Raw genomic sequence first — 14414 nt, forward strand, 5'->3', positions numbered from 1 at the left:
TACTCAGATTAGCTCATCCACTGGCCCAGGTCTGGTGCTGGTGCCTGGTGCCTGTGATGTGGTGATAGGTGGCCCGGAGAGGAAGCCAGACAGGGGTCTTTCTCCAGGATTAGCAGACTCCCAGTTCTTCGTAACTGATAGCAGGTCCCGGGCAGACCCGGTCGGGCCAGTTGGCAGGCGGAGCCTGCGGTGTCCCACGTGGAGCCTGCCAGCGACTGGGTGGCAGTTAACACTAATCCTGCTGCTGATTACCACTGGCATGGGGAAATAAACAGTAATAAATGAACCTACAAGGCTGAGCACACATATACTCGTACAACAACTCCACCCACACACAACACTTGTACAGTGACACATACATATACCCATGTGTACTCATTCATATTATTCTTTTTAGGGTTGTAGCTATTGACAGGTTTCATTACTGATTCATTGATTCATTTCAAGTAATCATGTGGCGACAAATGCTTATGTGTGTCATGATTTCCTAGAGTCTAAGGATGTACACTCATATCTTATCCTAAAATAACAAAGAACATTCATGTTGGGGACCTGCAACCACTAAAAGTGTGACAAACGACTAATATTAATAAAGAGTTGTTGATTGTTGATCATTTATTTTCTGTTGATCAACTAAATGATTCATTGTCTCTACATCTTTCTCATTCAACTTGTCTTCCGCAGTCACAGCAAACACAAAATTGCCTCCACATTATTGTTATTATTATTATTAGTGTTATCAATTTAAAAACTAAATGACTTTCTATGTTTTCAGCTTTTTTTATATCGTTTCTTTCATTCACAAATACATCAAACAGGAACTAAGTTAACATAAGAGTTGTTTTACCTTAAACAAGAGAGCGCAGCAGCCTGTCTGATATCTTTCCCCTTAGTCACAGCGACATCTAGTGAGATTAAAACAGAACTGACAACAAGGAAGAATTTACACAAAGTAACTTGCTTTGCAAAACACTCAGTTATGCAAGAAAAAGACATACATTTAGTAATAATACCTTCATGTGATGCTTAGAGGAAGTAAATTAAAAAATGTAAATTCACAAATTAGTCTTTTAAATGCTGACAGAGAAATATTAGATCAAATTATATATTTTAAAAAAGTGGTGGCACAAACATGCATTATTCTTCACTAAATTAATTCTCCTTAGATTTAGAGGAAGCTTGTACACAAAGGTTTTGTTTATAGCAATAAACATCTGCTACCTCATTTTGTTCTGAAGTCACAGGAGAGTCTGAAGCAACCTACAAGTCGTATATTTCCTCTCACACCATTTGAGCAACACTGTGCATCCTGCTGTGGTCAAAGACGTTGGTCCTCTTTTCTGTGTGTCTTTGCATGCAAAGCTGAGAGGCACTGAAGAAGAAAAAGGGTGTATGAAAGCGCCAGCTTGGGGCAAAGAGCTTCAGTAATACCTGTTTCTAGATTTTCAACCAGCTGCCAACAAACTCACGATGATATCAATCAGGCTTTCCTTCTTGATCCTTGGTAAGACTCTTTACATTTTTAAGAGTATTATTGATTACTGAGTATCAGTACTTTTATAACTAATGAACCTTTGTGCTGAACACCATGATCTGAAAAGTCTGAGTTTAGGTAATTTGTTGTTAATGATAAAAGTGCATATATGTAAAATAAATGAAAAGTGTATTAAAATGATGAACAGATATATGAGGTCCTGTTGCTTTGTACTAGTAAAACTGCATCAGGAAAATATCTTCAGGCAAATGCGGCCACACCTTGGCATGCAGTCGTTAATGGCTGTGTTCTCGTAAAGGTTTTCAGCCACCAGAGGTTGATAACAAAATTCAAGTGGCCTTCAAATCCATCATCTTGTGTCCAATTATTGAGTAATGTTGAAAAGGTTTTGAAAAGGTCTTTTTTGTTGTAGGTTTTGTTGTAGCTTTTGCCACAGGGATGACGGACACACCGAGCACTGAGATGCCGAACACAATGGACAATGAGAACAGTACTTCACCAGCAACCACCAATAATTCCAACAGCAACACCACCTCATACATCAACAACACCACCCAAAACATCACCACCACCACCCAAAACATCAACACCACCACCCAAAACATCACCACCACCACCCCCAGCAGCACCACCAGTGCCCCCAGAAATATCAGTTACGTGACCCGAACCAGCAGCACCATCAAACCTTCACCAACGACGCAGAGTGGTTCGTGCCTTTTCTCATCTATTTCTAACATGATGCTTTTTTTTTTTTTAGATTCAACAACAGTTTTGTTGTTGTTGTTTTTGATTTCCCCCACAAATATTAAGACTTTGTTTTTTGTTGTTGTTGTTTTGTGATTGTCCCTGTTTGTATATTTGTATCATGGTTTTCAGATAGTGATAGGTTGCCCACAACTAAACCTCCTGGAACCACCAGTGGAAAACCTGCCACCACAAAACCCGAAAGTAAGTAATGACTGTTTGTGGCTAAGAATTTTACAGCTTGCTGCACTGCCCCCAAGAGGATAAAAATGTTAATGCAGCTTGATAAAGTAGAACATATGGAATAGGCAACTATCTAATGACGTCATACCATATCATGAATAGAAGGTGACCATCAATACATCGTTAACAACACTGTACTGACTCCCTAATTAACATTTTGTTATTACCGTTTAATAATACTTTTTTGTATTTCTAATAGCCATTAAAGAAGGCGGTGTCAATGCAGGTGAGTTACATTTAAATAACTCCAGCACAACTAAAATGATATTATACATACATATACATATATACTATACACATTATGAGTCATAAACAGTAGATTTCTGTTTGTTTGTTTTTCTTTGTTGCCTAGTCACATTGCGAGAAAATGCCTTGCTCCTTATAAACACAAGCTGTTACCTCCCACAGGTGTTATCATCATAATTGTGCTCATCATCATCGCTGTTGTTGCTGCATTAGCCTGCTTCTTCGCACGGAGGAGAGAAAGGGTGAGTAGAACAGGCCCTTTGCTCTTAGGTTGTCAGAGTAAAGAGTAAACACAGGATTAGACACTGGCTCTGGTTCCAAAGATGATGAATTTGTGGTAAATGACACCTCTGAATCAGACTGTTAAACTCTCTTTCCTACAGCGCTACTCTGTTGACCCCACTTCCAGAGCAGATGATGTGAACATCCCTCTGAGCTCTGTGGAGCCTCCGGATTCGCCTGTTGACACCGTTCCTCACAATGGTCAGTCCAGTATTCCTGTATTCATATGTATAAAGAAACAGGTTGTGTTGGATTGTTATCTGATTCTCTGTACACTTTTCAGGCCTCCATACTTTTGAAAGCACAGAAGCTACTTCCAAAGAGCCACAAGAGCCAGAGGTGAAATCTGAAGAGCAGAAAGAACAGAAAGGTAAACGCTGACATGTAGCTGAGCAGAAAGTTGAAGATGATGTGGCACAGAAATGCACATTTGTTCCAGATGATGTCAATTTGCATGTTTAGTGGACTAATTGCTTGCTTTTTTTATTTCCTGTTTCATAAGATCTGCTCAAGTGAATAAAGGGAAGTACAGTTTTAGCACCTATGAACACTCAAACCCTATGAGAATAAATTTCCAGATTCTTGCAGGAAGAAGTTAGTTTCAACCTGAACAGAAAATGGACTGTATTTAGTTTGAGGAGTTGATTTAACAACTGAATACTAATATATATAAAATATGAGAATGTTTACGTGTTAACATTAGATAGTGACAAACACAAAACCACAACGTATTTATAGAAACTGTTTCCCACCATAGTTGGTGTGAAAGGAAATCTGACATTTTGCACGAAGGTGTGACTCACATGAGACTTAAGCAGCTTTGTCAAATGATTCAGATCCGTTTTAGACTTCAACACAAAATCTTAAGTAAATGTCACAGAAAAACAAATTTCCTAAGTTAAAAGGAGAAAACATAGACTGTAGTACTTAAATCTACCACCTGGTGGAAACGGAAGCCAAGTTAGCAAATTACAAGTCTGTTAAATTTACCACAACTGCAGCCAATATCCAATATCTTCTAGGTTCAGCTTCCGTTAAAACAAACCAAACTCTTTGTTGTTGTAAAGCTGTAAAATATGTCAGATAACAGAAAGGTGTGAGAGCATATTCCTGGAACCTTTATATGATGCATATTTTATGTTAAACTAACGATTTAGTGCCAAAAAATTGCTTATTATTTTCTTATTGTTTATATTTAGCTGAAAATATCACTATTTTACTAAGAGGTATCTTCACAGTGAGCGGCATCATGTCTGGGCCTGCCTCTTTACCTCTTTGCCTTGAGCTACAGCTTGTTTCAACGGGGCGAGCAGACGGCCACTTTGAAAAGCAGCTTCTAATGTTTTCTTCAACATGGCTGCTTGTCCAGTGAACTGAAACTCACTTTGTTTCAATTACTCAAACCAGACTCTCGTTTGGCAAACTGAGTATTCCACCGTTACAAAATATGTAATAAGAAATTTCCCCTAAAGTTACTCTTCCGTTGCACCTGATAGAAACATCTGACACCAAAGATTGACACAGTCTAACTTACTACTTACTTTTGTATTGATTTAATATGACTGATGAGTGATCCAGTCGATGACAAACTGTGTTCTTCATCAAATGCAAAAGTTGTGCATCAAAAGTGGAAGCTGCTTGAGTGTTCGTGACTTGTGATGCACTCATGAGAAACATCTTTTTAACCACAGAATGAGATAAGCATAGGAACAGGTTACTGGAAGTAAACATTATTGGGCAAACTGATGACTAAAAGCAGAAGAAAAGTGTTAGTGCAAAAATGAATAAACTATCCTGCGGAGAGAGGGAGAAATAGATGCAGATACTTATTATCTTATCATCTGGAATTTAGTGAACAGGTGAACTAGGTTTTAGGATGATATGTTTGATTTAAATATCAGCATTGTTTATTTTTTTTAGATATATTTTAGAGAAGTTATGTAACTGTTTCTGCAGAAAAACAGTTTATACGTTTGTCAAGCGTTTCCGTGTAATATCCCTGTTGGTTGCCAAGTAACTGCACGATGACAAGATGACACAGAAAGAGGAAGTTACTGCAACAGTGTTAATTATAAGATTTAGAGTCGCGGGAGATTTTTTTTTTTTTTGGGGGGGGTTTGAAGAGAGACTTGCTGGCACTGACAAACAAACCTCTACAGGTGCTGAACCACTAAGGCAAAAAAGCTAATTATCATTTTTATGATTAAGGTTGTTGGGAGTCTACATTGCAGTGTGCAGGTCTGTTTGTTTTCAAACTGCTTCTTTCCTCTACCTCTCTACTCACTGCCCAGTCATGGGAGTGGTCTTCTCATCTAAACCTTGGGTTTTTAAAGCCCATAACGGTGCTCTGACTACAGGTCCCACTTCAAGGTGCAGCATTTTAAATCAGAACGCTTAGCTGACAGTCAGGTCAAGATCTACCTGTGATAAAGAATTGAGTCATCCACCATAAAATAAACAGACACGATGGTTCTCTGCACACCTGAGGAGTCACCGGACTCATGGCTTAATTACAATGGTCACCTTCCTTCTCCCCTTCACCTCCACTTTCCCTCCACCAAAGCCTGAGTCAGATAATGATGGGGCTGCCCTACTTTCCCACAGCCTCCAACAGCTGCATGGCTGTAACTCATTAGGAACTGGTCAGTAATCAGCCGCATTGTTAGCAACACGGTGGCCCATCCCCCACCACCCCCACCCTCCACTGTCGGCAACACCACTTCAGGCTATGTGAGCTGAAATACCGTTATTATGTGGCGGCTAACTACAGAACACACTCAAACAGAAAACATGCACAGTTTAGGATGACAGAACAAATGTCTCAACAACATTACACAATTCATTTATTGCAAAAGTTTAACTTCTGTAAATAGTGCATGACATGCATGGGTTGGCCTGTCAGATGCCAATATGAGTGACCCCATGTAATGTTTATATGTTTTTTATTCACATTTCTAATGCATAAAACATTCACTGCAAAATCTGTGTGGTTTGCTTTTGTTGCCCATCACAGCTGAGGCATCTGTTGTCGAGTCCAGCGCTGAGTCTGCGCCTCCAGCTCCAGCTCCAGCTCCAGACAGCTCTGGGGACAAACCCAAGGAAGCTGTTGTCGAGCAGAGCCCTCCTGCACCTGTGGAGCAAAGTGTGGAGGTGAAAACCGATGACGAAGGTCTCGTCTCAAACAAGACGTCAGTGGAATCTCTCAAGGAGACAAATGAGAACAACAGCAACAACGCTGACTTGACAGCAAGAGGTTTGTCTGATGTTCACAAACTTTTAACACTCACACGGTTCACGTGTCTCACCTAGCTCCTAATTATAGTGTTTGTCTTCACAAAGAATTGAGAGAAGCCATCAGTAGTTTATAGTTTTGTCTTTACATTGTGGTAGACTTACAGTATGCGTGTGTTGGGGGGGGAGTTATAACACTGATAAAGTGAAAAAGTAATTGTCACATTCACACCTCAGTTTCAAATTAATTTCAACATGTGCTTATATGTAGGAAACAAAAAAGAGAACTGACTCAACTACGCAACTTCACATGTCTGTTGTGCTTCAGCATGTTGAGTTTGTGTTGGAACTATATTGCCCACATATATGTATTAAAGGATTCATTGTACTGTGAGTATTATCATATCATACTGGCTGCATAATTATCTTCCCCAGTGCACTGAAGCCACAGCAATATGAGACTTCACCATCCCTAACAAACAAAGTGCAAATAGTATTTTTAGAACAGGACTCAGATGCAGAAGCTTGAAAGTGACTTTATTTACTTAAATACCTCAAAATATTTACCTGCCGAGGTGACTGTACATTAACAGCTTGTATTTTTATTGGTAATTTGTGCATTAGCCTGATAACATTATTACACTGAGGCTGTTTTTAATGATTCATCTGATCATGATAATACGTGAGAAGGAACGTTTTTTGTCTCTTGCTGTTCTGCTGTGCATTGTTCTGTAGCACCAAAGAAAGAAGTTGTGGCCAAGGTGAGAAGGCTCCACAGTGATTGTGTTAGAAGATATCCTTGCAACAACAGTCTCTTTCATTAGCTAGAATGTAAATGATATATACAATATGTATGTGTTTCAGTTGGAAAAGTAAATGATATATGTAACAGTAAAGATTTATGGATTATGGATGCTCCTTTTCTCTTAAACAGGTTTGAAGTCAAGCAACATGTTCTGGGATGTTCCCCTCGACTGTCCGGTGTGACAATCGTAACCTGAACTGTTCCTCAGAAACTCGGTAAGGTCCCAGTGGACGAACTCTCTCCGCTGCAGCTGCTGTGCTTCTCAGTCAGCTTAGGTGTAAGCAAAGGGAAAACCCGCTCCTCAGGCCACATACAACCACTGGCAGCTCTGTGTTACAGCTTCCTATCCTGATTTAGCATATTAAAAATAGTCATTACCATCAAATCTAAAATAAAAAAATGTCCTTGGTGTCCAGTAGTTCAGAAATAACACCATGAAAGCTGCATGAATAAACAGCTTCTCAATGGAAAAGACAGTATCACAACATATATACAACCCTATTTAAAGCTTTTTTGACAGATTTTTTAAATTAGTTTTGTACAATATCACTGAAAATCAATAATTCAAGGTTAATTTATTTGTTTTTTCAAGTGTCATCTGCATCCAAGCTGTTGCCTTCTTACTTTAACAAAACAAAGTCAGCTCTTTTCTATCAATTTCATTCTATTGTTTTGGTCTTTCTCCTTCTCGTCTCTAACTTTTCTATCTTTCACTGGGAGATTCTTCTCTCACGAGTACTAACATGGGTCCTCTCCATCTAATCATCATGTCCTTCAGGATGTAAGGCCCACATCTGCACCTGCACTCTCCTTTCTTTCCTATCCACTCAGGTCCAGAGCCCAAGGCCTGAGGAATTCACACTGCTCTAAACAGCTGATGAAAAGCTCACATCTGAGAAGCGAAACGCTCGGAAGCTCAGTGTTAGCAGTTCCGGATCGTTTCCATTATCACAAAAACACCAGCGTTAGAAATCCCAAGCGTCTCGATTTTAGCAAGTTGGTCAGAGCTAGTTTAATATTCTTATACATCAGTTAACATGGATTTAAAAACAAATCAGCATCATTGCAGCATCAATATCAACTTTATTAACTATAAACACATTTGTTATTTCAAATTCCAGCTGCTCCTTAACCAAAGTGCTGTCATTGTCGCCACCCTCAAACCATCAAACAACATGATAGAAGTTCTTAGAAAGCAGTATTTGTACGTGTACCTGATACTATACTATTGATATAGTTTTCTGTTCTTTGTTGTTAATGTAAAAGCAGTTTGTGTCTCCCTGAAGCTGTCTCCTGTTAAAATGTGCAGCTTAATGAAAATTTGGTGGACAAACATTTGCAAACACACTGATCTAATTTATTTGGAAGTGATATTAGGCTCCAGAGAGTTTAAGTGATTTTTAAACTGGATCGTTTCAGCATGTGGGAAACTTCTTTGTGACTCACGTTTTCCAAATATTCAACATATGTTTCAAAATTGTGAATAAAGCAACATGTTAAAGCAGCAGACAAAAGAAAAAGTGAACTCGTTCCCACCTGGTTTGCGGAGTGATGAGCAGGCTGGAAACTGAAGTTGAAAGGCTGTTTGCCGTTCTGCAGCGGGGGATAATGGACATGAACGGACAGGTCATAAACTAAACAAGCATAATTAGACCTGCGACCTGACTGTGTTATTTTCCAGTCAGAGCGCAGCTTTTATGTTTAATGGCTAATGTTGGAGGAAACTGTCTGCACAGTGTGAGTGAATAATTCACAGTGAGGAGGAGGCGAGCGAAGGAGAGTGACAGACCGAGATTTAACTCCTGAGATTAGCACTTAACTAGAATAAGCTTTTTTATTTGAAGACGCTCTTATTGGAAGAAGAAGCTGCTGCAGGTTCAGGGGTGGATCTGAGGCAATAGAGTGAAGTTTATCTCTCATGAGCTTGTGCAAACACAGGTTTATGGACAGGATGACAACAGTGTATGTGGTGAATACAGGATCTTTATCTAAGTAATAACAGTGAGGGAAAACTTCCTGCTTGAAAGGTTTGATGTGGTTCTGACTGGCATGTAGGCCCATTACACCTGGCCAGCTTTACACGAGGGAGGGACTGTCGGAAAGCACAGACTTACACTCCCCTCGCACTACAAGAAGAGAACAGCTGGTGGAGGCTGGTTCCTCCCCTTCCTCCCTGTACTTCCCACCACAAACCAACAAGTTTTGGTCAAGAGATTAAAAACTAAGACGCACAATTGCAAAGAGGTAAAGACAGCAATTAGAGCTGCATCATTAAAGGCCTGTACCTGCAGTAAACGCTGAGCATGCAGTTTTTACGTCTGAAGATTTTTAGTGATTTTCATGTTGAATGCTGAGGATTTAGTAAGATGTACCAAGAGTGGAGAATAACCAGAGAACGCTGTTTTCATACAAGGCAAAGCCAGTAATGACGACATGAGTATGTAATTCATGTGACTGCAGTTAAAGGTAAAGATGAACTCCCTGATAACACTTCTTGCTGGATGAAAATACCTCACCTATAAGTCAGTGCCTCTCAGTATTAGGAAGAATGGATCAGTCACAGAACACTGGACATTGTTTTGTTAAGCTACCGCATTCGTTTTGGGGTGTCATCACATTATTATTATAAACCATTATTATTACATTTATAATAGAAAATGTAATGATGGTTCATGTTTTTACTAGTATTTTATCAATAATATATAAAAAAAACATTATAAACCAATATGTTCTAGCAGTAGAAACTTGAAAGAATTTGTGAGAACATGTGGGAACATTTGATATAGTTTAAGTTGAAGAAGCTCTAAAAGAAATATTTCAATCCAATACTCAAAGTAAATGTAAAGAACATCAGTCCGACTCTTATTTGTACAGCAGACATGAAGATGATGCCAACGGTCAGTTTGTGTATTTTAGCATGAAGACAAACAGAGGTTATTTTAACCTTTGTTTACAGGACAAAGGTTACTGTTTTACAGAGTGGTTATGAACAGGGACTTTAATAGTGCAGCTTGAGCATCTTGTGTCAAAGGTCACGTTGAACTGAGTGTTCGGTTTCTCTTGTTAAAGGTTCAGTCTGTAAGTGAAATGTATTTACTGGTCATTCCAGACATACTGTACAAGTGAAAATGTAAAGAGAATAAATCTGTCACTGGTGTTCAGCCTTTGACTTTTGAGGATGATAATCCGTTTTGCAACCTGTCAGCGTGGTGACACAGTAGTGAAGGGACAGGATGGTTGATTTCCAAACTGTTTCCACAGAGATCATGATGCACTCGTGTAAAAAAGTCCAGGCAATGAAAAATGAAGTCAATCACATCGTCTTTAAACTGAAACCAGCTTAGAACGTTTAACCGCTGTATCATTGCACACTGTTACCTTCCTTTGTGTTTGTATTTATCCTCACGTGCTAGCTTCCTGTGTCATGTCTCTTAATCAAAACCAAAGGGTGTGTCCTCTTCCGTCTCCAGTTCCTTGACCTCCAGAGATTCTGGGTTGAAGATCTTTCCAAAGGCCAAAGGGCAGACAAATAATTAAAGGGTGCACAGTGATTGTAGGAGAATAATGTGGCCTCAGTGTCAGAGTGAACGGGCTCACATTCTTCACCTGTCACAGAGCAAGTCTCTGCAGACATGGACGTGGTGGTTTCAACAAAGAGCGCTGCACATGACACCTGAAACAAATGAAAACAATATTTGTGGGAAACGTGAGAGGGAGACCTGAAAAAACTTCTCATCAGCTTGTCACCTTGGAGTAGACGTTTCTCCATTAAGCATACATCTGAATTTTATTGTTTGAACTTCAAAGACGCAACTTTAAATTCTGAATTCATTTCGATTTTTTTTATCACAGTTTCCCGCAAGTCGGCTGTTTAGCGAGATAAAAGCAAGCAGCCTTTTGAAAGATGATGTCCTGTCCTACAGTACTTTCTTAATTTTATAAAAATGAAATTTATATTCTTTGATGTCTTGTCTAGTCAAGTGTACTAGGCCTTGATTGTCACTACTTACACCAGAGACACTTTACAGCGTGAGTGTCTTCCTCTGTACTCTGATCCATATTTCAGGTGGTGGCCTGTAAAAACAACAGCAGGTTAATTGTGAACAATCACACCTTTGACATTGTGACCAAGCTGCCAGGTTATTGATGTGGAGACCCAGACCCGGTATTAGGTATAGATTAAATGAAGAAATCACCTACAGTATCTCACGTGTTGGTACGAGTGTGTCAGCTCTAGTTATTTATATATTTGCACATTATTCAGTATGGAAGATATGATTTAACATATTTGTCACTGCACGGTGCTGTTGGATCATTCAATTATTTCCTACTAGACAGCTAAAAGTTAGTATTTCTAGAAAGCTGTGGCTCCCCCACAACGTCAACTCCATGCGGTCTTCAGTTTTAGGGACAGGTTCTTCACCTGTTGTCCTCTCGCGGCTGGTTTAGACATTCCTGGCCTGGCTCTGTGCAGTTGGTAGCGCCGCTGTGATCTGGAGGCCCGCTGACAGATGGATGTTCATTCACCTGCTGGTATCGCCTCTGGCATCGGCTCCACATTCCTCAGGCAGTGTCGAGCTGTCACACTCACACCGAGGCTTTATTACATCTCTGTCTCTCATCATTCACGTACAGTTTAAAGTGAGCTCAGCTGGAATTTCAGATGATGCTGAGTGAAAGTGCCTAAAAATGTTAAACCCCGAATTTCCTTTCAAGTGATGCAAGTTGATACATAGACAATGTTAAGACATTAAAGTAGAAACAACAAAGAGTTGATCTGTAATTTGAACATCAAGTCTGATCAAAACATTTTAGACTGTAAGACACCAACAGGTTATTATTTTGTAGAGGGTGACACGACATTTTTTACAACTAATCCGTGAAAGATTCTCTACATTTAATGCAGAAGGAAGTTATTCAGCACTCAGAAATAATCTTTAGATCACAGGTACGTGCTTGAAGCTAAGCGATGTAGAACTTCTCTCAGGGCTAACAAATGATTTAACCTTGCTGCCTTGACCGGGTCTTTCTTGGCAGTATGGGTTGCTGACGTCTGTCTTAAACAACATTTTATTAAATAATAAAACAGATGATGAACTAAGTCATAAATCATTAATCTTGTTTTGTTGTGTACACCGTCCTTCTAGATGCTACTTCAGGCAGCCTGAACACTAATCAATCTGTCTGATGCATTTTCTCCCACCACTTATACTGACTTTTAATTTTATGCACACTCCTTTACAGTCAGTGGCCGTTGATTTGGGTCTGTAAGCGAAGTAACAAGTGGGAGCAGAGTAAAATTACTAAACTTAGTTAACCTCAAACATGGTTTTCACAAAGTGGTATTGTTTTTACCTGAACTGCATTTGTGGGAACGTACTTTCCCGAGAGTCAGTTGAGCATTTTCTTCCATGCTACTAAATCCCCATTGGAATGTCCAGTCTTTCAGCAGCCACGTTTCACTATAGTGGCAAACGGGGGTCTCCACAGATCGTTATCTGTCCCCATGGCTCGACTCAGTGTGGCCGTATAGACTAAGATCAATGTCTTACCTGCAACCTGAGCCTCATTAGTCACATTTCTGCTCTTTTGTGTTGGAGGCAGTTAAGATGAACTCAGTTCGAATTTAAACTCTGTGATTGTGAGAAAATAATAGATCTTTGACAGATGCGATTTTGTTTAAATGATTGTCGGAGTGCAACAAATCAGTGAGCTTTATAGCCTGTTGAAAGCATTAAATACACAATTGCCGGGTACATAAACAGATTAGTTACTTTTTATTTATTTATGGACAAAGATTAAAACTCTCTGCATGCTCCTGCAGCAGCACCCTCGGGGACCACGCTGCTTACTGCAGCCACTTAATGGTTAAGCGTAAATCACATTGGTAGATGTGGAGCAGGATTGTGTCGGCAATCCCTTCCCTCAAACAGATGTTTCTCCGCAGAGGTTAAAGATCATGGCAAAAGCCACATAAACTTGGTCAAAGCAGAAGTTACAAGTGTAAAAAAGCAGGTGTTTTTCCCTCTCTCTCTCTTTCAGATCCAAGATTCATCAACTCCAGTGACCACAGTGGAAAAACACAGTTTTCCTTGTATTGGGGGAAAATAGGTGACTGTTGCCTTCATGTTGGAAATGAATTTGTTGTAGCACAGCAGCTTTTTTAAAATTAAATGTCAGCTGAGTGCAGCTTTCTCCAGATTGTCATGACAGCATAATATTCTTAAAAGACACATCCAAGCTCCTGGATAAATGTTAATATTTTTGGTATGATGTATAAAAATAAGATATATGTATTTAGATTTTTAGAGAAGAAGATATGTACTTAGGTTTTTAAATTATTATTAACTGCTTTATTGATGGAAAATAAACCATTAAGAAATTGTTGCAGTACATGTGTAAATACATACAACATACATACCGGCAGCCTGTATTTACTGCCACTTGCACCTCGACAGACTCAAACTGCTCTCAACATGCTTCTCAAACCTCCCAACAAATCATTTTGTTCACATAAAAGTATTTTTGGTATGCATCTGTCATATTTTATACATTAAACAAGACTGTAATGTAATTTCTGGTAGATTAACTTTGCTTTTACCTGTTCTTCCCTTTCAGAAGTATACAGGTTTCATTATTGCTGTCATGTAAATGCCATTTAAACGTTTTAAATAAAATCAATCCAACTTTATCCCATCTGTTTGTGGCATTTTTTAAGAAGAATCGTAGTCTTGTGTATTTTCCATCATTCTACATCTCTGCTGATCTCTTGCTGACCTTCACTAATTGTTCTTCAGATCGTCCCGTCGTTGTTTCACTGTAAGTGCAAACATGAGCTCCAGGTGCAAACGCATTTAGTTCAAAGTGACGTGTTAAAAGACAGGAATCCCCTGACAGTGTGCCGCATGCATTCCTGGTTCAGTAGCTGACTTTCTCTTTTTGGAAACCATGTTGTCTACTAGTGATTGTGAACATAAATTAGTTATTTAACAGACAATAAAGCTGAGTTTGGGTTTGAGCTCATCATTAAACCAACGTCCTACATAGATAGATAGATAGATAGATAGATAGATAGATAGATAGATAGATAGATAGATAGATAGATAGATAGATTTGTGTTTAATTTTAAAAGGCATATAATATTTTCATAATTTCCATCTACAGTGATGTGTTGCCCAGTGTTTGGGTCACATCCAGCTGCTATATCTAGCCTGTTTCCAAGGGCTTCCGCTCTCCTTTAAAGACAAGTGATAGCACCGACCTATATCAATCTGCCCGCAGGATGCTTTAATCCACCATTAAGTAGATGAAATGTTGCACTGAGCCTGCGGCGGAGCAGTGACGGCAGGAGCGGTTCTAAAATTTGTG

General features: G+C 39.3%; 1 protein-coding gene across 1 annotated transcript; it reads left to right on the top strand.

The window, feature by feature from the left end:
* Positions 1-1295: 1295 nt before the first annotated feature.
* si:dkey-27h10.2 (cell wall protein DAN4) lies at positions 1296-13732 on the top strand. Its single transcript, XM_026359989.1, has 10 exons — positions 1296-1504; positions 1908-2201; positions 2372-2443; positions 2682-2708; positions 2891-2970; positions 3112-3211; positions 3294-3380; positions 6024-6263; positions 7176-7261; positions 13089-13732. The coding sequence occupies exons 1-9, from the start codon at positions 1471-1473 to the stop codon at positions 7226-7228; spliced, it is 987 nt and encodes a 328-aa protein (XP_026215774.1). The 5' UTR covers positions 1296-1470; the 3' UTR covers positions 7229-7261; positions 13089-13732.
* The last annotated feature ends 682 nt before the right edge of the window (positions 13733-14414 follow it).

Source organism: Anabas testudineus, chromosome 1 (genome assembly GCF_900324465.2).
Source record: "Anabas testudineus chromosome 1, fAnaTes1.2, whole genome shotgun sequence".
Taxonomy (NCBI): domain Eukaryota; kingdom Metazoa; phylum Chordata; class Actinopteri; order Anabantiformes; family Anabantidae; genus Anabas; species Anabas testudineus.

Bases quoted from the DNA above. Each gene is read 5' to 3' on its own strand.
- si:dkey-27h10.2 (XM_026359989.1), top strand. From the start codon at position 1,471: ATGATATCAATCAGGCTTTCCTTCTTGATCCTTG. The intron at 2,971-3,111 runs GTGAGTAGAACA...TCTTTCCTACAG, and splicing joins TCGCACGGAGGAGAGAAAGG to CGCTACTCTGTTGACCCCAC. The intron at 3,212-3,293 runs GTCAGTCCAGTA...TACACTTTTCAG, and splicing joins TGACACCGTTCCTCACAATG to GCCTCCATACTTTTGAAAGC.